Below are 25,326 nucleotides of genomic sequence, written 5' to 3' on the forward strand. Positions count from 1 at the left end.
TGAACCTTGTGAGCGGAATATCTTTAAAAATAAGCGAAGTCCCAACTTCTAATCTGGTGTGTGGGTGTATCTTGGCATGTGAGAGTATATTTGATACTCCCACATGCCAAGATCTGGTGTGTGGGAGTATATTTGATAATATACCAACACATCTGAAGAATAACAAATTTATTATTGTCACCGAAAGCATTGGCAACACCAAAAAGCTATTTACATTATCATTCCTTTGTAGTTGAAATCTAATTTTAAGTCCAAACAGAACTTTCTCACAATCACAACATCCAAATATGCCCTTAAGGGGATCTGCTATGACAAATTATTTCTGTTTTTGTTTCATCGTTATAGATTGACTTTCTTTGACTATAACCGAGGTCTGCGTTTGTTGTCCCCCGTCGCACCGTGGAGCGAAAGGGGGACTATGGTTTTCCCCTCCGTCCGTGTGTCCGTCAGTCAGTCCGTGTGTGTGTGCGCGAAGGACCGCATTCGAATTTGGTGTGTGGGTGTATCTCGGCATGAGGAAGAACGCTATTGAAAATTGGGTCGCCACGTCAAATTCCAAGATGGCCACCACCATATATATGTCTGAACCTTGTGAGCGAAATATCTTGAAAAATAAGTGAAGTATCTACTTATAATCTGGTGTGTGGGTGTATCTAGGGATAAGGAAGAAAGCTATTGAAAATTGGGTCGCCACGTCAAAATCCAAGATGGCTGCCGCCATGCATGTCTGAACCTTGTGAGATGAATATCTTGAAAAATAAGCGAAGTACCAACTTATAATCTGGTGTGTGGGTGTATCTAGGCATAAGAAAGAACGCTTTTGAAAATTGGGTCGCCACGTCAAAATCCAAGATGGCCGCCACCATATATATGTCTGAACCGTGAGCAAAATATCTTGAAAAATAAGCGAAGTACCAACTTCTAATCTGGTGTGTGGGTGTATCTAGGCATAAGGAAGAACGCTATTGAAAATTGGGTCGCCACGTCAAAATCCAAGATGGCTGCCGCCATGAATGTCTGAACCTTGTGAGCGGAATATCTTGAAAAATAAGCGAAGTCCCAACTTCTAATCTGGTGTGTGGGTGTATCTTGGCATGTGAGAGTATATTTGATACTCCCACATGCCTAGATCTCGTGTGTGGGAGTATATTTGATAATATACCAACACATCTGAAGAATAACAAATTTATTATTGTCACCGAAAGCATTGGCAACACCAAAAAGCTATTTACATTATCATTCCTTTGTCGTTGAAATCTAATTTTAAGTCCAAACAGAACTTTCTCACAATCACAACATCCAAATATGCCCTTAAGGGGATCTGCTATGATAAATTATTTTCTGTTTTTGTTTCATCGTTATAGATTGACTTTCTTTGACTATAACCGAGGTCTGCGTTTGTTCACGTTGACATATCTACTATATAAGAGAGCCGTTGGTGTGTGTGTGGGTGTGTGTGTGTGTGTGTGTGTGTGTGTGTGTCGCCATTTTTCGCAAAGATGGCTGAACGGATCTTCGTCAAACTTTCAGAGGTTCATCAGTGAGTGCCTAGGAGTGTTTTAGGCAATATATATATATAAATATATATATTTTTAAGTTCGTTTTTTTGGATTTTCAAAAACAAAAATAAAAATAAAAATCGCTATATAATGCCGAAGCCTTTTTGATTAATGACAGTGAAAATTATACACAAGTGCACATTCACACAAATAAATACAAAACCATTCACCATTATTTGAACACAAATAAATCAAACAATTCCAGAAGTGTACGAAGTTAAGGGTTCTTCTTCTTCCTGGCCGTCATCATACTTAACTCAGAAACGTGATGAACGGCATATTCACCAGCATATATTCAGCAAAAAGGTAAAATTATGATTTGACATTTGTGATGGATAATGATTTGGTTGTAATTGCTTTTCTATTATATTAACCCTCATTTCAAAGATGTTGAAGGAACTGCGCTCCAACGCGAGTCAAAAGAATTGACGCGACCAAAGACGGAATTCGTCCGAGTTGCTTTATTGAAACAAAACAGCTCAGGTATTCTGACAAGCCCGTTTTTCGGGCAACAATATATATACACATTTATGTCGGGAAGTTTGCCCGGCAAAAGCTATACCGGGCATGCCCGGGTATCAAGGGCGAGCCTTGGAAAGGCGAGTCTGGACCTGCCCGGGCGTGTTTGGCTGCGGCCTGGCAAGTCGAGGCTGGGCGTGCCCGGGTGCTCTGGGCGAGCACTGGAAAGGCGATAGCGGGCATGCCCGGACGCTCTGGGCGAGCCCTGGAAAGGCGATAGCGGGCATGCCCGGACGCTCTGGGCGTGCCCTGGAAAGGCGATAGCGGGCATGCCCGGACGCTCTGGGCGAGCCTTGGAAAGGCGATAGCGGGCATGCCCGGACGCTCTGGGCGAGCCCTGGAAAGGCGAGAGCGGGCATGCCCGGACGCTCTGGGCGAGCCCTGGAAAGGCGATAGCGGGCATGCCCGGACGCTCTGGGCGAGCCCTGGAAAGGCGAGAGCGGGCGTGCCCGGGAGAGGCGCGTCTGGCCGTGTTCTGGCCGGTGCAAGGCGATTATGTACATCCAGCGGTAACCGCTACAATGTCAATGTTTCTTTTTCGCTTGAGCAACGCCGGGTACTCCAGCTATAAATGCTTTTTTACTTTACTCGGGGTACAAATACAAAATGTCTGGGGGGGTAACATAGCCTATGTGGCCGCGGCTTCAAGCGGGGGATGGGGGACCGGAAAAGGGGCATAAATTCTCCATGTAAATGTGCACCATGTAGCGCCACCTGGTGATGGCGGCAGATGGCATTACAATTTCCTTTTTTACCTGGGAAACACTGAGGTTAAAGCACTCTTTGCACGGATAAATTTTTTCTCCTTCTCATCCCCCCTCTGCCAAAATGGAGGAGCCTGTCAAAGTCCTCGCAGAAGAGGCATCTATGTAGTATATCTTTCCCCTCCCTCTTCCCTCACCTCTCGCATCCCTCCCCCTTCCACTCTCCCCACTCCCTCTCTCCTGCCTCTCTTGCCCTCCCCTCCCCTCCCCGACAAAATGAATATTGTGTAAATTTCATCATTTCAGATGCAGCAAACATAATCAACTGCTTCAACCAAAAGACAAATGAACACTATCAAACATTTTCCAGAAGAAATCATTTACAAGTGTAGCATTAGTATTATTCACAGCCTTAGTGAATTTAAATTTACACAACAAGAAACTATCAGCCAGATTGAAGAAAGCTTGCTGATTATTTATTTCAAAACTTTTTGTTCCGTTTGAATTCCAGTCTGTTTCTGTTATAGCATTTACCTTGAAATCGTCTTTCTTTTTAGTAGAGTTTGAGATGATAATCGTATCATCCAAATCATAGATACCATCAATTGCTTCCACACTTGTATTTATTTCGTCAAAAAAAGTTGTTAAAACTTTTGAAACACCGACCCAAGTATTTGAATTATTTTTTACCGTTCTTGTGGAGATAGTTGAGTTTTGCCTTTCTTAATTTCTTTGATTGCTTGTAATTTGTTAGACTCCTTTTGAGCGTCTTTTATGCTCTTTATAGCACCTGCTACATTTCCCACGCAGAAGCGGTTGAACCAATTCGGTCTTTATGTTTAAGAACCAATACCCATTAGAGTATCAATTATCCCATCTCCTTTATTTCTAAATTGATGTCCCAGCTGTCTCTTAGGTTTATAGTATCCTCGACAAAGAAACATACCTCCACCCTTATAATACGGTGAAAGGAACATCCCATCCCCGTCTTTCGTAATTATTTTATATTTTCTCAACTCATATTTCCTCACAATAACCATCGTATTTATTTGTTGCACCATCAATCAAATCACAGTGAATCAACACCGAATTTATACCTGACGATATTTGAATTACATTATCACTGTAAAACGTCCTGCTAATTGCAACCTTTTTGAGGAGAAACCCAATAACTCTCAAAATTAATTATCAAAAATGAAATCAACTTTATAATTATTTTTAAGTCTAATTGTTGATTTTGAAGTATATTTTTGAACATCCACAACAACATTTTTTGGTCCATCACCTTGTTCTCTCATAAGGCGAGCAATTTCAGAAGATATATATTTTGGGGGATCAAACCTGAAGCCAAGTTGATTCCCCACCTCCCCTTACCTTTGACCCCCCGGTAGTTCCACTTTGGGGGGCTGGGTTGGGTCAAACCTCGACCTACTTTAACCCCCGGTAGACCTTCGAGACCCCAATTTTTTTTAATGCCGTGAACAAACTTAAGTTCCGTCACACAAAATATAATTTTAACCAAGTTTGGTCACAATCTGATCAGCAGTTTCGGAGAAGAAGTTGCAAGTGTTTATGGACGGAATGAAGATGCGCCATCCCATATGCTCCCCGGAAACATATTCCAGGTGAGCTAAAAATTGACTTTGTACCATACATCAAAAATCCATTCATATTAGACAATACAAAACTGCATCAAAAGAGATTATAAAAGTTGAAAGAATTTAAAAAAAAGTAATGGTAGAAGATCAAGATATTTGATGACATGTAAAAAAAGTCACATACCAGACGTGGGTCTTAATCCATCATCCTGAGAGCGGAGGCTGCAGACATCACTGAACCCCATTCCAGAGACACAAGGAAAATTTTCCAGCTTTACATTTTGGAATCTGATAAAGTTTTGGCAGAAACTGGAAAGTTCCAGAATAACATTATCCAAGTTGACGAAAATACTTCCCAACAGAGAAGACCCTGCAATCTGGATATCTTGCGGCTTTAAAAAAGAATTCATAAATTTACAGAAGTCAGCATACATTGCAAATTGAAATTTATCTTTGGAGAGAGCGAGGAGCTCCTCCCGCAATGAATCCGACTCAGTACAAGCTCGAATAACCTTCTGATCCTCAATTCCAAGCTTATCGATCACTGCTTGGGCTGTTTCTGCTCTCAGGCCTTGTGATTGGAGCCATTTCAAGAAGCTCTCCATTTCACTGATGACCTGCCAAGGATACAATGCTCATGTTAATCACAGAAAAGTTATACATGTTATTATTCCCCTGCTGGTGTACACCGGAGGGGACTATAGGTTTGCACTCCGTCCCTCCATCTGTTCGTCTGTCAGTCCGTTACGCAAAGAACAGTTTTCCAGACTTTTTTTCTTCACTCTTAATGCTAACGCTTTCAAACTTGGTACATGGTTTCCTCATGATAAGTTACAGATCAAGTTCAAACTTCACAACGTTTCAATCATTTTTGACAAAGTTATGGCACTTTGAACTTTGGTAATTTCCCCAACAGTTTTCCGGACGACAGACTGCCGGTAGGGGACATGTATTGCAGCGCAATACTCAGAATGCTAGTTTTCCTTACTCTGTTTGGAATTTTTGTGAGTTTTTCCATGGACAATCCAATCAATTATTATCCAATAAATACGGGGTTTTGTATCCAGTTTGTTCACCCACCGTGTCCCATTTTGTAAGTTTTATTACCAATCAGGATCTAATGAATGCGAGTTTTAATATACAGAGAAATATAAACCCAGAGTAAACTGGAGGAGACCATTTGGCCCATTATGCTGCGCCACTTCAACATCAAACCAATTTTATCCGCGAAAACGATGCAATTTTATTTGAAGAATGAGGGTAGGAATGTGGATAAGACGATGTGGCACGACCAGGTATATCCAAGCACGTCAAATACAAATGGGGAAATGCATTTATTTTAATTATCATACTAAAATACGCAATTTGGGGTCTGTCTGTGATGATTTTTGACCGCGATACATTCCGTCGTCACGTATCGAATCTCAACCAAACTTGACAGGACTAATGGTCACACAATGAAGGTTGTAAAACATTCATTTGCCCCCCCCCCCATTCCCAAGGGTTTTTTTCCCCCCTAAAGGTGTTTTCCTCACCATTGCCGCCAATGGGGAAGCGTATTGAGGTGTATATCAGTGTTAAGATAGCTTTAATGTGATGTTTTTCCAAGGCCGCTTCGACCAACAAAACCAATGATAATAGCATAAATTTAATCTATATATATAAAAGAAAGTTTTTGTTTGTTTGTTTGTCTGCATGCGCTAAGGCCGAGAAAAATATATTTCCAGTCTCTGGTCAGCGAGCGCATCCATTTTGACCCTGCGCGTCAACAATTTTTTTTTGTTTTTTTCAAATTTCCAACGGTACCTACAACATCGCACGCCTGTTGTTGCCGGGACGGCGCGCTATCTCGGGGAATACGGGTCTGTGAGGGTCGCCATTGGTATCGACGTTCGCGCACGGTTCTCCAAAGATATGAGTAGTTTTGTGTGCCATGCCGTCATGAACCCAATCGGCTGGATATTCTCATTTATTAAAACGAAGACGTTCTTTGTCGGGTTCGTGTGAAGCAACCAGAAGGCCTAGAGAGCTGCGGGTGGTCTCGTTAGTTAGGCGTGGATCCTATCTCGTTTGTCATGAATTGGTCGGTGTCTGTGATAATCTGGTGGACTGGGAGAAGAGATCGTGGGAGACCATCGGCCTGTTAGACCACTTGCGCATGCGCAGTGTTGACGCGATCGACGCATTGGAATGTTTGATGGTACTTTGAGGCAGACTCGGCGTCAGAACAAATCTAATCGGGGGGCATTAGGGTAACCGTGGGGGGGGGGGCACAAACTGCCGTTCGAGAACTCAATCTATGATGTAAATGCTTGATAATAAGAGTTTGCCGTCAACAACCAACACACCAACCCAGTTCGAATTTAAAAACATGCTGCAAAGACACACAGACACAGACACACACAGACACACACAGACACACACAGACACACACAGACAGACACACACAGACACATACACACACACACACACACACACACACACACACACACACACACACACTATAGCCTACGTGCAAGCCACGTCTTCCTCTTTCTCTCTGTCGCTCTCTCCCTCTCTCACACACACTGCACTGTGCACGTCATTAGACCATCATTTGAAACAGACTGTATACTCCACTCTTAAAAAGCAGACAGACCCAAAAATCATTCAACATTTTGCGTAATAATCATGAAAACCAAGGCTGGCAAAGTTTGGCACCAAAGGCTTGGCCTGGGGATGGGGAAGGGGGGGGGAGGGGGGCACAATAATTCATTTGGGGGGGAGGGGAATGGCCCGTGAATGCCCTCCCATGACACCGACCCTGCTTCGAGGCGATCTCGAGAACGAAATGGCAATCTATAATATGCTGGAAGAACTCAGTGATTTTCAGAATAAATACATTTTAAAATAACTTATTAAGCTTGTGTTCATTATTTACTAAAAGGCCGACCTGTCCCATTGCCCGTCTTTAATTTCTCTCCAGACGGCGCCACGGCAGATGAGGAGGACCGCAAGGCATGAGGACACAAAAAACAACACCTTTATATGTGCAATACATGCTTTTCAAAAAAACCAAGAAAAAAAAAACCGCATCGCCGCATCAATTCTGGAACTTTGGTCTGACCAGAGACCAGCAATGTATTTTTTCGGCCTAATCTCCTGAACGGTGCAAGTTAGGAAGAAACCTCTGAAACAAAAAATGTCGGGACAGGCCCCGGGAAGGTTATGGGCTCGGTGGCGAGGCCGGTCGAGGAATAAATCTTCTTCTTCTTTCAAAATTATATTGAAGTACAACTTATGCACTTAATAGGAATATCTGACTGATTGCAACACATGCTTTCAAAATTCTCTCTCGTGGCGACCGACAGAAGAAAGAACAAGGAATCGTTGAGCACTAACTGATACTGGGTTCGCATCAGACCTATGTACAAAAGATTAAATTCGTTCAAAAAGAACCCGGGGAACGCCGGGTGCATTCAGCTAATGTTATTATCTATATAATAATACCGTAAGGACTCGACTTTGTTATCCCTTTTACGCCGCACACAGTGACCCGATGCCCACGGTACTAATGCATTTACGATCTACGAACCGCGCTCTTTGTTTATCACGTACAGCCACACTCGAAAAATCTGAATTAGTCGACTTTGGGGCCAAAAAGCATACGATTAACGGCCGATACGACGCCATCTTACGACGCCATCGTATTGGCGTCTGCTGGGCGAAGGCGATGCGAGCCGTCGGCTGATTGGACAGTCGAGTGGTGTGAACATGGCTGGTGTGAACCAAATGGCCTTTTTATTCCCTTGAACATTTTAAATTAGGATATATAAGGAAACGTCTTTATCGTCATTTTAATAAAGTTAAATGGAGTGACGTTGCGATACTCGGGGTGCGTTGCATAAATCCTCGTAACTCAGAGAGGTGTAGCAGGTGGCGAGACGTAACACTCCCAGAATGGCGCTATGCCGATTCCTATTACGAATCCATTCATTTTTCAAAAGTATATCGTAGCGTTGTCATCTATCTATAATTCCAGTAATCTCTGTGTGAATGTCTGTGTGTCTGTGTGTCTGTGTGTTTGTCTGTGACCGCTGTTTCTCGACAACCACAGGTCCGATATACTTGAAACTTGCCAGGTAAAATGCTGGGGACCCGAGGATGTGCCTTTTCAAGGTTTCATATTAATCGGACAAGTAGTTACCGAGCTATGGCGATTTCTTTACCAAACTCCGCAAGCCGTTCGCTTTGGACCAAACCATTTCATGTAAATAGAGGGGGGGGGGGGGGGATTGTCACCGTACTCGCAAGCCGTTCGCTTTGGACCAAACCATTTCATGTAAATAGAGGGGGGGGGGGGGGATTGTCACCGTACTCGCAAGCCGTTCGCTTTGGACCAAACCATTTCATGTAAATAGAGGGGGGGGGATTGTCACCGTACTCGCAAGCCGTTCGCTTTGGCTTTGCGAATGGACCAAACCATTTCATGTAAATAGAGGGGGGGGGGGGGATATAATTGTAGATATATATATAGTACGGGCATGCCCTAGTTTAAGTAGATTGCAATAAATACGTTGTTCATATACGCACTCTTCGTTGTCATCTTTCTTCCTAACTCTTACTCGGACAAGCAAATCTCCGATGCCATCCATAATGGTACACTCTATCCATACACCACATCCTCGCTTCCGTGGATGTTCCACGGGTTTCGGCTAGTCTATATAATAATAGCGTAAGGACTCGACTTTGTTATCCCTTTTACGCCGCACCCAGTGACCCGATGCCCACGGCACTAATGGATTTACGATCTACGAACCGCGCTCTTTGTTTACCACGTACAGCCATACTCGAAAAATCTGAATTAGCCGACGTTGGGGCCCAAAAGCATCCGATTAACTGCCGATACGACGCCATCGTATTGGCGTCTGCTGGGTGAAGGCGAAGCAAGCCGTCCGCTGATTGGACAGTCGAAGGCGACAGCAAGCTGTCCACTGAGTGGACAATCCTGAGCATGCATTTGTGCCGGTGTCGTCGATCGCGGTGTACGCTAACCTCATCAGGTCGGTTTACCATAATTTCTTCCAACCGCGCTCTTTGTTTATCACGTACAGCCATACTCGAAAAATCTGAATTAGTCGACTTTGGGGCCCAAAAGCATCCGATTAACTGCCGATACGACGCCAGCGTATTGGCGTCTGCTGGGTGAAGGCGTAGCAAGCCGTCCGCTGATTGGACAGGCGAAGGCGAAAGCAAGCCGTCCACTGAGTGGACAATCCAGAGCATGCATTTGTGCCGGTGTCGTCGATCGCGGTGTACGCTAACCTCATCAGGTGGGTTTACCATAATTTCTTCCAACCGGGCTCTTTGTTTATCACGTGCAGCCATACTCGAAAAATCTGAATTAGTTGACTTTGGGGCCCAAAAGCATCCGATTAACTGCCGATACGACGCCATCTTATTGGCGTCTGCTGGGTGAAGGCGAAGCAAGCCGTCCGCTGATTGGACAGTCGAAGGCGACAGCAAGCCGTCCACCGAGTGGACAATCCAGAGCATGGATTTGTGCCGGTGTCGTCGATCGCGGTGTACGCTAACCTCATCAGGTGGGTTTACCATAATTTCTTCCATATACTGTGATTACAACGAAGTGAAACCGTTCAGCAGCCCATCAGTATCATATAAAGCAATAAATACCAAGGCTTCCGCTTCTGAAAGCTTAAACAAAGTGTACTTCGCCGAGTGACGAAACGTAGGCGTAGGCCTAGGCCCTACCTATCCAGTTGTGTTTCCATTGTGGCCATGATCTCAACAAATGGCGTAGGCCATGTGGCGTAGGGTAGGTCATGATCAGCCCCCCCCCCCCACCCCCTTCCCCCTTTCGTTTCACCAACTCCTGCATCTGCCACCATTCATGATTATCAAAGTAGGCTTTACCCTGTTCACGATAAGGTAGAAATCAGTGAGTTGTATACGAAGAGATAAAAGGATGGCATTGACTTCGAGATGGTACGTGATAGTTGGCTGCGGCTGGCTGATGCCACGTTTTTTTTTCTCTAAGTGCCATGGATGCTGATGGACAAAATAAAGGTATCGGCTGATCTCTCATCGTAATATTACCCGATGGAAATGAACTGTTTCTTTGTTTGTCATTTCCTGTGCAATAATGTCAAATTGATAAGTCAGACATCCTTTTCTAATGACAGCTGCTCTCCTTTTCAATGGCATCGTCTATTGATATTGTTGCGGATATGGCATTTGGCCTCAATATCCGCTTGTAAATACTCCCCTATTTCCCCAATACTCCCCAACTATCCCCAATCCCCCATTCCCTAGTCCCATTGCCTGTAAATAACACACTGTTGGGGATTAAATATTCATATTGACAATATTGCTAGAATATATATCAATGTAATCTTGTTTAAAGTGGAATTATGTTTTACTTTACGAATGAGCAAAAGAGCATAGAGCTAGCATTAACATGTGGTCAGGAGAGTTAATTTCAGACAAGAATGTGTAACGCTCTTGGACCGCCACCTGTCGATCATTAATAGCCTATGTTCAGGGCACTGCGCACACGCTGCAAATTCTCCTTCAGCAGGTCAGAGTATTTGACCTCTTGAAACAGAAATAAGTATTTGCTGGCCGAGAGAGCCAAATAAGGTTTTGGATAAGGAACACCCTGCATGCTCTGCAACATCAAAGGAGTTTGGGGCTTTAAAACCAGGAGAAAGTTGCGAGCAGAGAGGAGTGGACTGGGACAGTGAACTGAAGAGGAGTGAAAACTGAAGACCAGTTGAAACTGATCAACCAACTGGAGATTGTCAACAACTGAACGAGCTTCAGAAGACCTACTGAACGAGCTTCAAAAGACCGACCAAACGAGCTTCAACAAACTCTGGAACAAAGACTCATTAAAGATCTCGGCTTAGTATACAACAAATTCTCGAAAGTGAATAAAACATTGATTTTGCTAAAACGAGTTTCTGAAGTTTCTGAAGTAGAACAGTAGTTAAAATTATTATTCTACAATTGGTGGCCCGTAGGGACTCAACTGCCCAGGTAAGCTTTTGTTTGTTATCTGTGTAGTCTGATGTTAATCTGTGAAAATAGTTCAGTGTTTGAGTTTTGTGTACGTTTGTTGATGTGTGGAAGGAAAAAACACGAGGCCTTTAACAGGTTTCAGAAATCATGCCAATTTTTTTTCTTCCAAAATTTATGTATACGCATTTTTGAGGGATGGTGCCATGAACTGTCACAAATATCCACTAAAGCTTGGTGTCTTTAGAAAAGGTGCTGTGCTTTCATGAAGGATTTGTTTTAAAAAATTTCAGAAGTCATGACGATAAAAATTTTTTTTTATAATTAATAATCAATTATTTTTTGGTTTTTTCTGTAATTTGAATTTTTTTTCGGTACATTTTACGAGTTTAATGAGACGATTGCAAAGAGCCACTAACGAACCCCGGGCGTTAGCCAACAGGTGCTGCATTCGTCTTGTCATGTACAACTGAAATATGGATTTTGTATATTTCTTGCTCATTTCATGAATGTCATGAATTCATGAAATAGAACGTCAATTTTGTAAATATCTTTAAAATGATTTCCAGCAATGGTCTGCATTCAAATCTCTGCTCGTTTTCGTGATTAAATGACTTATAAGTGTGTCGATTTTCCCGTTAAAATAATGGTTGAGATCCTGCTTGGGTTGTGACCACAGACGAGCAGATTGCAGAATGGACACTATTTGATTTATAATCATATTCGCGGTTTTTGTAAAAAGCGATTTTTCAAGCGATTTTTTAAAAGCGATTAAAGCGATTTTATACAGCATCTGTACAGTAAGCCAAATAATGGTAAAATCGGCTGGATTCGATTTTCAAACATGCATTTCCAGTGTGGTACCAAAAAGTGAGTTTAGTATTTAGCATTGTTTAGCATTTAGCCAATTTGTCTGCACGAGTCGACAGACAGTCCAAAAATAGGCATTCTTTTCCACACTGACCCTGCCACTGGAATGCGTGCAGGCAGGTTGCCCATGGTAACCGTTTGGTGTTGTGTCCTGGGTCCCGTAAGATTTGCACACACTGACCCTGCCACTGGAATGCGTGCAGGCAGGTTGCCCATGGTAACCGTTTGGTGTTGTGTCCACTTATCTATGGAATCAGAAGCGATTTTTTAAATGTAACCTCTTTACATCCTGATTAGAAAAAATATATATATATTTTTAGGATTTTTATGGCGGCGGCCATCTTGGACCACAGCTAAAAATCCTTCAATCAAGATGAAATTTAATGTGAGCCAATCCCATGCTACTGTGATCCGTAATCTCTAAAAAATAGAACCATCCAATGTACCTTTGATCATTTTATATTTCATCTGTCTTTTAAGATTTTAAAAAGGGAATTTATTGATATAAGATCCTATGACATTTGACAAGGCAATTAAATGGAGGGAAACCAATGATGAAATATATTGTGATCTGTTTATACATGAATGAATTTACATGTACATGAATTTGTTGACCCCAACCCAATCTTAACCCTAACTTCATTCTACCATTATCCATCCCCTCCAAATCATGTTATATTACTGATTGTATGAGGCATGTAAAGGATTGTTGATCCCATATCCCATTGGATCCCATGTTGATTTAGCATATCACCTCATTATGTGGCTTTATGTGTTTTTGTGTGTGTGGGTATGTGTTCTTCATTCTCATTTTTAAAAATTTTTTTCCCTCTCCCTAAAGAATATGGCCCCATAGTGTTAAAGTGATGAGTGCCATGGTACGACACAGTTGAAATGGTTAAAAAAAATACACAGATGAGTGTAATGGCTCGCACAGAAGTTCGAGAGGGAGACAGTATTTACCATATAATCTCACAGCCTTGTAAGGGAGTCATGAGTGCGGCCAATGATACACAGCTATCTTTAGGTTAAAATACAATGAGTGTCGTATTTCGCATAGTATTAATTCCTCATTCCTCCCTTGGCATTCTGCCACTTCTCCTCCTCCCTTCCCCACCCTTTTCCTCCCCCCTTTCCTTCTCCTTTCCTCCTCTTTTGCTTCTTCTTTTACCTGTTTTCACCTTTCATAGTTCTCATTGTTTTCTCATTTCTCTCATTGTTTCTCATTCTCATTGTTTTCTCTCATTGTTGATGAGATTCATCATTGTCATCATGATTGTCATATGCTGATTATTATTGATGTTCATTCTCAAATTTTGTACAATTATGGTAAATTTATATTTACAATTTATAATTACAATGATTTACAATGGTCATGATTTTACAATCATGAAAATTGCTATGATTATCAGGCATGTCATCATTGGGTTTTGATGTAAATCGATTGCATGGACTTTAAGGATAGCTTTATAGCCCTGCAGGATTAATGATGTATTACAAGTTACAAAGTTTATTGGAGTGTCGAAATTTCGGTATGATTGGATTCCATTGATAAATATTATGAATTGTCATTCATTGGTACACATTTCAGGAATCTTACACCATTTTAATTGTCAAGAACTTTGAGTGTCTTTCAAAGTGAGACATGGTGGGTGACACATGACATGACATGTGACATCACATGACGTGTGACATGTGACACGTGTGACATGTGCGACATTGCCCAATGAACTGGTTCATATCGGTCGGATCAATTTGGTTGATTGTCTCACAAATGAAGGGTTGAGTTGCCTTCAGTGGTTGTTAAACTTTAATTTGTGATATGATGACCACACAGGATTGAAAAAATATGTCAGATATGATCCAGAGGCGGAACGGTGATTTGTCAACTGACGGCAGATATGGGTCAAACGGTGACCATGGACCGGCGATCATATTTCCCCGTCAGTAGACGGAACTGTTTTGCCAACATTGGGTACAGGCTTAGATATAGGGTTATCAGACTGATAAATGTGAATTTTGCTATTTTGATATTTGAATTTTGATATTATCATTTATGATATTTTATTATGTATTATTATTAGGATTTTATTGATAAATGTTGATGAATGATTGAAATTGCATATTTGAATTGATTCTGATTCTGACCCGATTGATCTGATTGATTTTGATCTGATTAATTTAATCTGATCTGATTTTATTTAAATTTAATTTAAACAAGTCAATTGATGGATGAATAAAAAGTGCGGTCTCAAGAACGAAGCTTTGAGACATTTGCAAAACATCAATGTGCAGACAACCTGGGACGATGAGCGAGGTGGTGAGTCTAGTGGTTATTTGTTATATTATGTGGTTATTTTTGTTTGACCCCCCCTTAACAGGACTTACTGATCCAGACTCATCTGCAACACTGATCAGTGAGATTGGGGTGTGGGAAAAGCCACAGAACAGGAAGACTCTCTGGCAGTCACTTGAAGTCATCAATTGCAAAGGTGGAGAGACACTTCCTGGACGATTACGGAGTCGAGCTTATAGGACATAAGCTAGGAAATTGACAGGGGGTACAAGTGTAATTTAAAGTGTAGTCTTGGTAGTTATCTGGTACATTGAGTAAATACTGAGTGTTATTCATATACAGCCAGAATGGGGAATGCAGCTTGTAAGAATACACAAGGACAACCAGATATTCCAAAAAAAGGTACTTGTGCATATTATATGTACGACCGATATGGTGAAGAGGCTATTAGTGAGGTTGAAAATTGGTATTTGTGGACAAAGGGACATGATAAGGAGTTTCCAAGAGATGGTACATTTGAGCGAAATCGATTGGAGAGATTAGGACAAGAATTGAAAGCCAGGAAGCAACATAATTTAACAGTAGACTGGCTTGCATTCCATTATTGGGATATGGAATCCAGGAATAGGGCACAGCAAGGACGTATATTGGACCTAGAACTTAAAATAAAAACGATGCAGGATACATTGGAGGACATAAATGCACAACTGCCCTCGAACATAGGAATAAAAGTGACAGTTGTCCCATCTGATTCCCATTTGTCTCCCCAAAAAGGACGGTACAGAGAATTTTTTCGTGTTTCAGGAGAGAACCAGAGATTGCAGTGGCAACTCAGGGATCTGGAGATGCAGCCTAGAAATACAAGTGAACAGGTGGACAAACCAGCCAATGACAGACATCGATGTTACAAGTGTGGAAATATGGGACACTGGAAACGACGTTGTCCATATTCAAATAGGAAGACTAGTTCATAGAAAAAACCAGGATCAAGGGTACCAGTGCTTACCAGTACCTCAGATAACGTTTAGGCTTTCATTGCTGCAGATCCCAAATGACGACAGGCCTCAACAGATCAAATGCCAACAGACCAACATGAATAATTGTTCCTGCTTCTTGTCTCAAAATTTTTTTCGGAGCAAGAATGAATTTTACTTTTGCTTATTAGCGAATTAATAATTAATTGATTAAATGCCAAAATTGGATTTTTTTGGAACATGAATTAAAAGATCCAGAATTAGAGTTCATTCTGGAAGCCTCATATTTGCCAATTATAGATGGCGTTTTAGGGAGTATTTTGGGTGAAACAATTTTTTACAACAAAACAATTACCAAAGTGTGGAACATTGCTTTGCAAAATTTTTTGGGAACCAAGTGACGAGCATCACATGATCAGCAGGTGGGCATTTTGGACTATTTTTTTGCATGCTGATAGGTCAGTGGTTGACTGACATGTAAATAGATGTATTGTCAAATTGGGATAAATTATTGTGGGACCAAAAAAAGGGTAATTTCAATGTGACATTATAGGGGTTTTCTAAAACAAATAAACTTTTTGTCTATTTGTGTATTAGCGTTTCTAAAATTAAAGGATAAATTTTACGAAATTGAAATGCAATTGACACCCATCTTGATCTGTTAATGATGGTTCAAATGCAAACAAATATACATAATGCTTGGGTTTGTGTATGTTTGTGCGTCAATGTTTGTGTTTTTTTTGGTTTTGTGTGTCAATCTTACTAGAATATCCAGAAAATTCGTAAAATAAAATAGGAATATAATTTGATTATGAACATTATCTCTTTTGTCAAGGGCGATGAAATATACAGATTTGATGTGCTAGGTTATGAGCAGCCATTAATTAATGGTAAAATTGTGAGTAATTTTGGGATTCCATTTTTTGATAGAATTTATATGAGAATAACAGCTATTTATGGATAGGAGCTTCATAAACAAAATGAGTACAAAATTAGCCAAATTTGGAAGTGGTCTTACATTGACTTTCCAGAGTACTCTGCTCATGGATTTTTACATATATAAACTTGACCTTTATCAGCATATAAATTGTGCTGTATGTATGGATGTGTCTTAGGCATAGACGATATGGGCAGATAGTAAAGAAAGTTTTGTTGAATTGAACTTGTGAGTTTTAAAACGAAATGCATTGTGAATCTTAAAACCAAGGGGCAGACGTGAACGCGCTGTTATGTTTTTTACACTCAGAACACGATGTTACGTGTACCTGCAACATATTTTGTTACTCTGCCACACCTATATTGGCATACTGGTGACAGTAGTATTCACTAAGTTGCATAGAAATGGAGGAACAACTTTTAAGGGAGTATACAACCACGTATTTGGATATTTTCTACAAAAGTAGGGGTTTCAATGAGTGGTAGCTGTACACATGAGATTTATCAAATTAAGTTATGCAGTTTAAACAAAGTTACTGGTAAACAGAAGGGAAATGGATAGTAAATAAATTCTTCAATGCTGGGTAAATTTAATGAGATATTACAAAGACTTATAAGAGCTACTGTTCTTCCTTATAGCAGTGGGAAAAGAGTGAATTAGAACCAAATGAATCTATAAATGAATGTGATAGGGATAATATCCTCAATTTGTGTTACTTATTTGATTGTGGGTAAAGGAATTATTTTATCGTAATGGATTGATAACAGCAGCCTGCAATGTCCTGAGAGTGTGCATCCATGTAATTAGAAATCCCAGATTTGTTTTTACAAACAACATTTGGTAGAGGTCTTATGTCGACGAGCACTTACTTGGTAGATAAAAAAAGGTACTGCATGTTGGCAGCCACTTTTGCGGCCATTTAGGCCAAACACATTGAGAGAAAATTGTCGTTCAATACGTAATTTACACATGGCTATTTGTAAAAGGGAAGTTGTTGCGATGGGAAACATTTCTGAAGGTTTATTAAAATGTTATAATATGACATGTGTCAAGGCAAACTATTGGATGGGAAAATTAGATCTGGTTATAGAATGAATTTGCTGACCCTTTGAAGTTAATTCTTTGAAATTGATTGTTTTACTAGTATTTTGAGTTCACATTGGAAATAGTTTGGTAGAGCTTTGTTAAAACCTATGGTTGTGGTATTTTGGAACGAATTCACAGATCATAGGAAGTTGATAACAATAGAAATAAATATGGACCCCGGGAAATAGGGGCATCAGAATAAGGCAAATAATCAGATTTATGTTACATATTAAGGGATTTTTCTTTAGTCACATTTTAAGAAGTTTGTTAGTTTGGTATATAATGTTGAATGTCATTGACATAAATGAGGGCATAACAACTTGTTGTGCACTATGTCCGTTTTACACGATCGATGAACTCATATCACCACAAGTAACACTGTTAAAGAAAAAAAAAGCGGGGAGGACTATGCTAATAACATATTAGGCATAGTTTGCTTGTTTGCAAGAATTGTTGGGAATTAGATATTCCTGTTTGTGATTTAAATCATATAATCATTATTAATGCATTTATTTTCTTTGAGTTGAGTTACAACACCTGCATGAGTTTAATTTTTTGAATTATATGAACCTGAAAGCAATTGTGGATGCTATTCTTAGTTTTAGTAGTGTAAAACACATGTCTGAGTTGAATATTATTCGTGTGAAGTTGTTCTAAAATATAGTGATTTCATGTTACAATGTACCCCATCTGATTCAATCTGTGTGGAGAGCAGATATAAATGTGGCTAAGTAAAGGAAAGACAAGACCACATCCCAAATGGAGTGATAACGACATCTGGGAAGAAGTTTGAAAAAGGAAAATTTGTGAAAATGAAGTTAATCTTGGCATACACCCTCTTTCTCAAAGAATGATGAAGAAATGCTCCTTTGGAAGATGGATGTTTACCTTCACCAAGGGAAAATTATGTGACCATTTGTCTGGGTCACACTGCAACATATGGAAAAGGACGATCACTTACTTGTGTTCAAATACCTCGAACAGTCATCACATCAGCAATTGCAGGACGACGATATTTTACCTGCAACGTTTACGGGATACGGTGACGTGTGTCATTACTTCACCAACTTCCGGGGAGCCAGCATGGAGCTGCAAGCGAACGACTGCCTTTTCCTTCACAACAGCTGTGCACGATTCTGCTGTGTGCTCCTGGTATGGACCATGGACAACTGAGTACCATGGTCCCAACATCATCATTGCGGATGCATCCGGCATCCCTGCTCCACATCTTGTTGACAAATCAACATCACATCAATACTTGCTCCATGCTCACGATTAGTGAGGAGGCAAGTCAACTACAACTGGATGGAGGCCTTGTTCAAATCTACTATGGCTCACAGCAAGAGTGGCAAGGATGCTGCATGGAGAGCAGGGTCAGTCTTTGACTCTGCCCAGTTATCACAACAGCAGAAAATCCTATGCAAATAGTGAAGGTGTGATGAAGACAACAGGAGAAAATGTTTTATGCTGAAATTCCAAACACAAGTGATCCGCCCCTTTTTTCAAACAAAGAAAGTCAATATTTGATTAAAGGCAAATATTTTGCCAAATGTTGCAGATGCTTCATTATTTTGATGAACTGAAATTATTGCGTTTTGGTAAAGGTGAAATGTTTTGTGATCTTTATGCAAATGAGTTGAATTGAATTATCAACATAGAAAGAGTCAATGAACAAGGAAATGCATTGTGATCAAAATTCTTCCAGAATGACGGTGTATGCCTTAGGAAATTGAATTACAAGATTAGTGGTTTGAATATTTAATGTGGTAATGTTTAGATTAATGGTTAATATAAACATAAAAGAAAAACTGGGGATTGTTGGGGATTAAATATTCATATTGACAATATTGCTAGAATATATATCAATGTAATCTTGTTTAAAGTGGAATTATGTTTTACTTTACGAATGAGCAAAAGAGCATAGAGCTAGCATTAACATGTGGTCAGGAGAGTTAATTTCAGACAAGAATGTGTAACGCTCTTGGACCGCCACCTGTCGATCATTAATAGCCTATGTTCAGGGCACTGCGCACACGCTGCAAATTCTCCTTCAGCAGGTCAGAGTATTTGACCTCTTGAAACAGAAATAAGTATTTGCTGGCCGAGAGAGCCAAATAAGGTTTTGGATAAGGAACACCCTGCATGCTCTGCAACATCAAAGGAGTTTGGGGCTTTAAAACCAGGAGAAAGTTGCGAGCAGAGAGGAGTGGACTGGGACAGTGAACTGAAGAGGAGTGAAAACTGAAGACCAGTTGAAACTGATCAACCAACTGGAGATTGTCAACAACTGAACGAGCTTCAGAAGACCTACTGAACGAGCTTCAAAAGACCGACCAAACGAGCTTCAACAAACTCTGGAACAAAGTCTCATTAAAGATCTCGGCTTAGTATACAACAAATTCTCGAAAGTGAATAAAACATTGATTTTGCTAAAACGAGTTTCTGAAGTTTCTGAAGTAGAACAGTAGTTAAAATTATTATTCTACAACTCTGTAGAACCGACCTTCCCCTTTTTCCCCCATTAAATGTCGTGCCCAGGTCCACCGCATCTCACGTAGACACCTTTCGGACATCTTGCTAGTTATTCTTAGTCTATGTCAGTTAAGGACTCGTTTCCATTAATTCTGACTCTTCGTTGCACCAGAATGTGATTGTATGGCACCAGTAGTGAGTTTAGGACCTCCCCTTACCTCCTCCCATCTTCCCCACAACAACTACAACAACAACTACAACAACAACTACAACAACAACTACAACAACAGAGGGGCGTGGCGTGCGGGGAGTGTGCGTCCTCACTCCGGCTCGGTTAGCCGCCATTACCCATGTGCGCCGACGGGGTTACCAAGAAGGGGCTGCCTGTCGGCCCCTCGTCAAGGGCGGAGCCGGTAACCCCCCCGCACGCACCCAATGAGAAGCAACGGGCCGATTCCATCTGGGGCAGAGCTAACGAGCCGAGGGCGTGTCACTCCCCGCCGGATATACGCAGCGACTTACCGGACGTGACGTGAGATGCGCCCCCGACTGAAGAAGACAAGTCGCGACCTTCGAGCGCTGTGACCTTCCCGCATCTTTGGACTGGACCGGGTCGATTTTGCCCCTGAGCCAAGGTGCACCTTGAGCCATCGAAGACCTGCCCCTCCTTGCCATCAATCCCCGTGTGAGTCAGTTTTTGTCCCGTTTATCTGTCGTCTGTCGGGGTTAATATAAGAGTGTGTCTAAGTGCCTGCCTTTCTATGCTGTCCCTCTTGTAGTTGTAATCTGACCTTCCGCCCTAATATAACCTCCTCCGGAGGTCTTGAGAACTGAACCCTTGGTGTCGTGTCATTTTAACCCAGCCGTTGTGTCCTTTTCCTTCATTGATCTAGCATAGCGCGACTTAGTCAACGTTCGAGCATAATCAGGTAACTTGTGCGGACACGGCGGCCATTCCGCTCGGCCCACCATAACATCAAAGTCGTGTCTGTAACAATTGGTGTCGAGGAGGTAGAATTCGATCCGGAGCGCGTTTCCCGCGCTCGAAATTATAACGGCGAAATTTGAATTTGTTTTACGAAAATAAAAACCCGAATTTTGAAAGTCGCGCTATGGCGGATCAAGACAGCTGGGTTCCGGTAGAGGAAAGTGAGGCAGGGTCGGTCCAGGACCAAATTGAGGGACGCGGGGAGAGCGAAGCAGCGAGGGTAGCAGATGCACAAAATAGCGTCGTTGCGCCCGACGTAGCGGGCGCGCAAAAATGGCGCCTCGCTGGTCACCGCGCCCGCGACCGTGGCAGCGCCCCTGGTGGATCCGAACCTTTTTATGTTGCAAATGAGGGCCCTTATGGAACAAATGGGTGAGCAATTGGGAGACCAAATTAGAGGTTTGAAAAGCAGTATGGGACAAATGGGGAACCGGATGGAGGCTCAGAATGAGCAATTGGGGGTAATGGGAAACCAAATGGGGGTAATGAGGGACGAAGCGAGGGGTACCGGTGAGGGGTTAGACAACGGGATAAAAGAGGTGAAAAATGGGTTAATGGGGGTAGAAAACAGTATGGCCGCTCAAGAGAATCAAATGGAAGGGATTCAAAAGGGGTTAGAGGGGGGTAGAAAAGAGAATGGCCGCTCAAGAGAATCAAATGGAAGGGATGCAAAAGGGGTTAGAGGGGGTAGAAAATAGAATGGCTGCCCAGGAGAATCAGATAGAGGGAGTGAAAAATGGGTTAGAGGGGTTAGAAAACAGGATGGAAGGCAAATTGAGGGACATGAGGGACCAAGCGGAAAGGGAAGTTAACCAAATGGGGCAGCAGATAGAGGGGGTCAGAATGGGGGTAGAAACCAAACTGGATGCTCACAGGGAGGAAATGGAGCAGATGAGGGTGGCATCTGGGCAGGAGATGCAAGTGATGGGAGAGGAGATCAGAAGAGGTGTGAGTGAGGAGGTCGGAGGAGTGCGCGAGGAGGTGAGGCACTGTAAGGAGCGCATGGAGAGGGAGGTGAGAAAGGGGACTGTAAAATTGCAAAGTGGTATAGAGGAGTTGACGCTGGGAGTAGAACAACTGACAGTGGGACAAAAGGAGTTGGGGGAACAGGTAAAGAAGAACACAGCGGTAATAGAGGGGTTAAAATCGACGCAGAAGGAGATGAAAAAGGACGTAGGGGTAATTAAAAAAGAGTGTCAGACGGTACATGAGGACTTGACGAGAAAAATGAACAAAGTGGTAGAGGTGATGGAGGTTAAAGAGCGGGAGGTGCGGGAGCACATAGAAAAAAATTAAGTGGAGTTAGAGGAAGAACTTAAAGGGGCGCACGAGGAGATGAAGGAGGTGAAGCAGAAATTAGAAGAAGTGGAAGAGGGGGTGAGCGAAATTAAGAAGCGACGGAGAGGGGATAAGAAAGAGATAAAAGAGGAGATAAAAGAATTGGTCCAAAGTCTGTGGTTGGATCATGATGATGTGCTCATTAACCGGATGAGGGATTCGCAGGTGATGGAGGAGAAGCGAAGAGGAAGAGGACCCGGTGTAAGTGGTGACCAATATGGTCGTGCGTATGATGCGCCAGGGGATTTAAGAAGCTTGGGGGTCGAGATGGACCCGGGTGTTCGTGAGAGGCCGTTGGTGAAGTGTGCGACAGGTCTGGTGTGCGAAAGAGGAGGTGTGCAAGAAAGTCTGACTCTGGGGTGTGTGAGGAAAAAGTGCGTGCCAAGGAGTAGTGAGGGTGCTGGCGAGAGTGAGTCGGTCGTAGCGCGTGTGCGAGGGAGTACATGGAAGCGCGGTGTGGTGAGTGTTACAGAGGGTGTGACGGGAGAGTGTGCGCGAGAAAGGTGTGTGACGGACAGGTGCATGGGGAAAGAGTGCGCTGTCAAAAGTAAGGAAGAATGCACGCCTGTGGTGAGTGTTACAGAGGGTGTGACGGGAGAGTGTGCGCAAGAGTGTGCGCGAGAGAGGTGTGTAACGGACGGGTGCATGAGGAAAGAGTGCGCTGTCAAGAGTAAGGGTGAGTGCGCTGTCAAGAATGGAGGTGAGAGTAGTGAGAGTGACAAGGAGAGTGAGTTGGTTGTGACAGGTGAGCGAGGATGTACACCTGGGATGGAAGGATGCACACCTGGAATGGTAGAGCGTGAGTGGGAATGCACGCTGGAGTTGGTGGTGAGGCACGTGGTTGGGTGTGCGAATGAGAGCACACCTGTGATTGTCACAGAGGAGGTGACAGAGGAGGGGGCGCGAAGAGGTGTGTTGGTGAGGTGTGCGACCAACGAATGTGTGCCAAGGTGTTCGGTGGTCAGGTGTGTGACCAAGGCTGTGAGTGGAATGGGGGTACCTGGGTGTGTAAGGAAAGGTACGAGGAGCATGGAAACGGCTGGATGTGTGAGCAAGGAACGGGCTGCGGGGTGTATGCGTCCAGGTGAAGCATCGACGTTAGACGGGGTAGAGTTTAGAACGACTTGTAGCCGAATCGGGCCCTCGGTGCGTGCTGGGCCTCGCTTTGAACGGCCGCGTCCGTGCTCCACTAGGCGGAGCGGGCGGCCCGATAGAAAGAGTCGTCATGGCGACCACTTTTTGTTGAGGCATTCCGGCAGGTCGAGATCGGGACATTGGATGGCTCCACGCCGAGATGGTGCGTGGGATCTCGGCCCGGGTAAGCCCCCGTCCCTGCACCGAGTGCCGGACGCATCCAGCCGCTGGCACAGAACAACCCGCATTCATGGCTTGGCTTTACGAAGCCGGGCTTTGGACAGGGATTGGCGCACCGAGAGGCATTAGTGAGTAGACGGGTGATGAGGATAGTGTTTTGGCCCCAAAATTAGAAAAAAACAAAATTTGGTGATTGGCAAGGGATTGGCAGTAGTGATTGGCAGATGATGGGTGGTGATTGGCAAATTTTTGATTTGTTGAAATTTGATGTGCAAAATTGGTAGTGAGCGATGGGCCCGGTGGGTAAGGGGGGCATCCCTGCCACCCTTCCCATAGTGGGGGCAAAGGAGCAATAGTTTATGGGGTGTATGGCAGTGAAAACTAGCCCGGGTGGGTTAGGTTATATGTGTGTAGGGCCCTAGAAGATGACATTAGGTGACGTTAAGTTTAGTTAGTGACTGATACCTGTAGTGGGGACGCAGGTAGATTAGTATGGATGATAATGACGTGGGAGCGCAATAGTTTAAAGGGACGACTGGGAAGCGCAAGTTTCAGAGGGGAGTAGTTAGATGAGATGATGCCGTGTGTGTGTGAGGATGGAACAGGTGTGATTGCACAGGTGTGCAACTGGACAGGTGTGTGGAGCAGTGTATGAGTAGTGAGTGTTGTGGATCAGCACGAATGCGCTTGGGGAGAGAAGGGTGCAGGTGGCACCAGGTGTGAGAGCACAGGTGTGCAAGTACAGGTGTGTGGAGAGAGTTGGAGTAAGTGGTACAGAGTGGTGTGCATGGTGCGAAGGTGTGAATGGGGGAAGAGTGGACCCCCATCACGGATACCCGGGGCGGGTAGTGTAAGTGTTAGGTAGAGGGTACAGGTAAATTGTGGTTGGATATTGGCATTTGTGGTGCGGTTGCAGAATGGTGTTGTGGATGGGTGCATTAGTGTTGTGGAAATGGCTGGGCGTGTAGCCTGTTAGTGTGTGTAGTTGGTTGGGCACTCCACCACTGTGAGGATGTCAGCCAGGTGAGGCCGCAGGTGGGCTCTGGGAGCCGTTAGTGTCAGTGGGTGCCTGAGGATCCCGGGTGTGGATCGGGTAGCCCAGTGCCAGAGAGGGCACCGAGTGGGGAGAGCGCCAGAGGGCCTTCCCCAGGTAGTTAGGTTAGGGTAAGGAGCAGGTAAGCTCGGAGGCAACTGCAGTGGTGGAGGTGTGCAGGTGGGTAGACCCGCTGGGAGAGGTACACGCCACAGCCCAGAAATTGTGCGAGGGCACCGGGAGATGAATCGGGGGAGTGAGACCCCAAATTGAAAAGCACCACAGTTTGGCCAATGGGAATTGGTTTGTAGAACCCATAGTGTAAGAGGGCCAATGGTTTGGCCGGAGAAAGACCCCGGGTAGTGTAAAGTTGTTAAAGTCATTTAGGGAAATAGTTAGGATTGATGAACCTGTCGCACCATACGCAGCCACTTACCTGTGGTGATGATGACTCCACACCTGTGTTTTCTTTGTTCTGTGTGCAGGAAATGAGAATTGCTGTGTGGATTGGTGAGACGCATCACGACGTGGATGAGACATTGGGGTGATTCCATCTCTCCCTCCCTAGGAGGGACTGATGATGAATTGGTGATAGCAAATTATGATGTTGAGTTGGAGATG

General features: G+C 43.2%; 1 protein-coding gene across 1 annotated transcript in view; it reads right to left on the bottom strand.

Moving 5' to 3' along the window:
• LOC137428884 (uncharacterized) overlaps nucleotides 1-25,326 on the bottom strand; it is a 116,855-nt gene that overhangs the window by 79,058 nt on the left and 12,471 nt on the right. Inside the window, exon 2 of the mRNA XM_078781088.1 lies at nucleotides 4,565-4,997. Within this exon, the coding sequence (XP_078637214.1) occupies nucleotides 4,565-4,985 (421 nt within the window). The 5' untranslated portion in view covers nucleotides 4,986-4,997. The remainder of the gene's footprint in view (nucleotides 1-4,564; nucleotides 4,998-25,326) is intronic.

Source organism: Myxine glutinosa, chromosome 6 (genome assembly GCF_964187855.1).
Source record: "Myxine glutinosa chromosome 6, kmMyxGlut1.1, whole genome shotgun sequence".
Classification (NCBI taxonomy): domain Eukaryota; kingdom Metazoa; phylum Chordata; class Myxini; order Myxiniformes; family Myxinidae; genus Myxine; species Myxine glutinosa.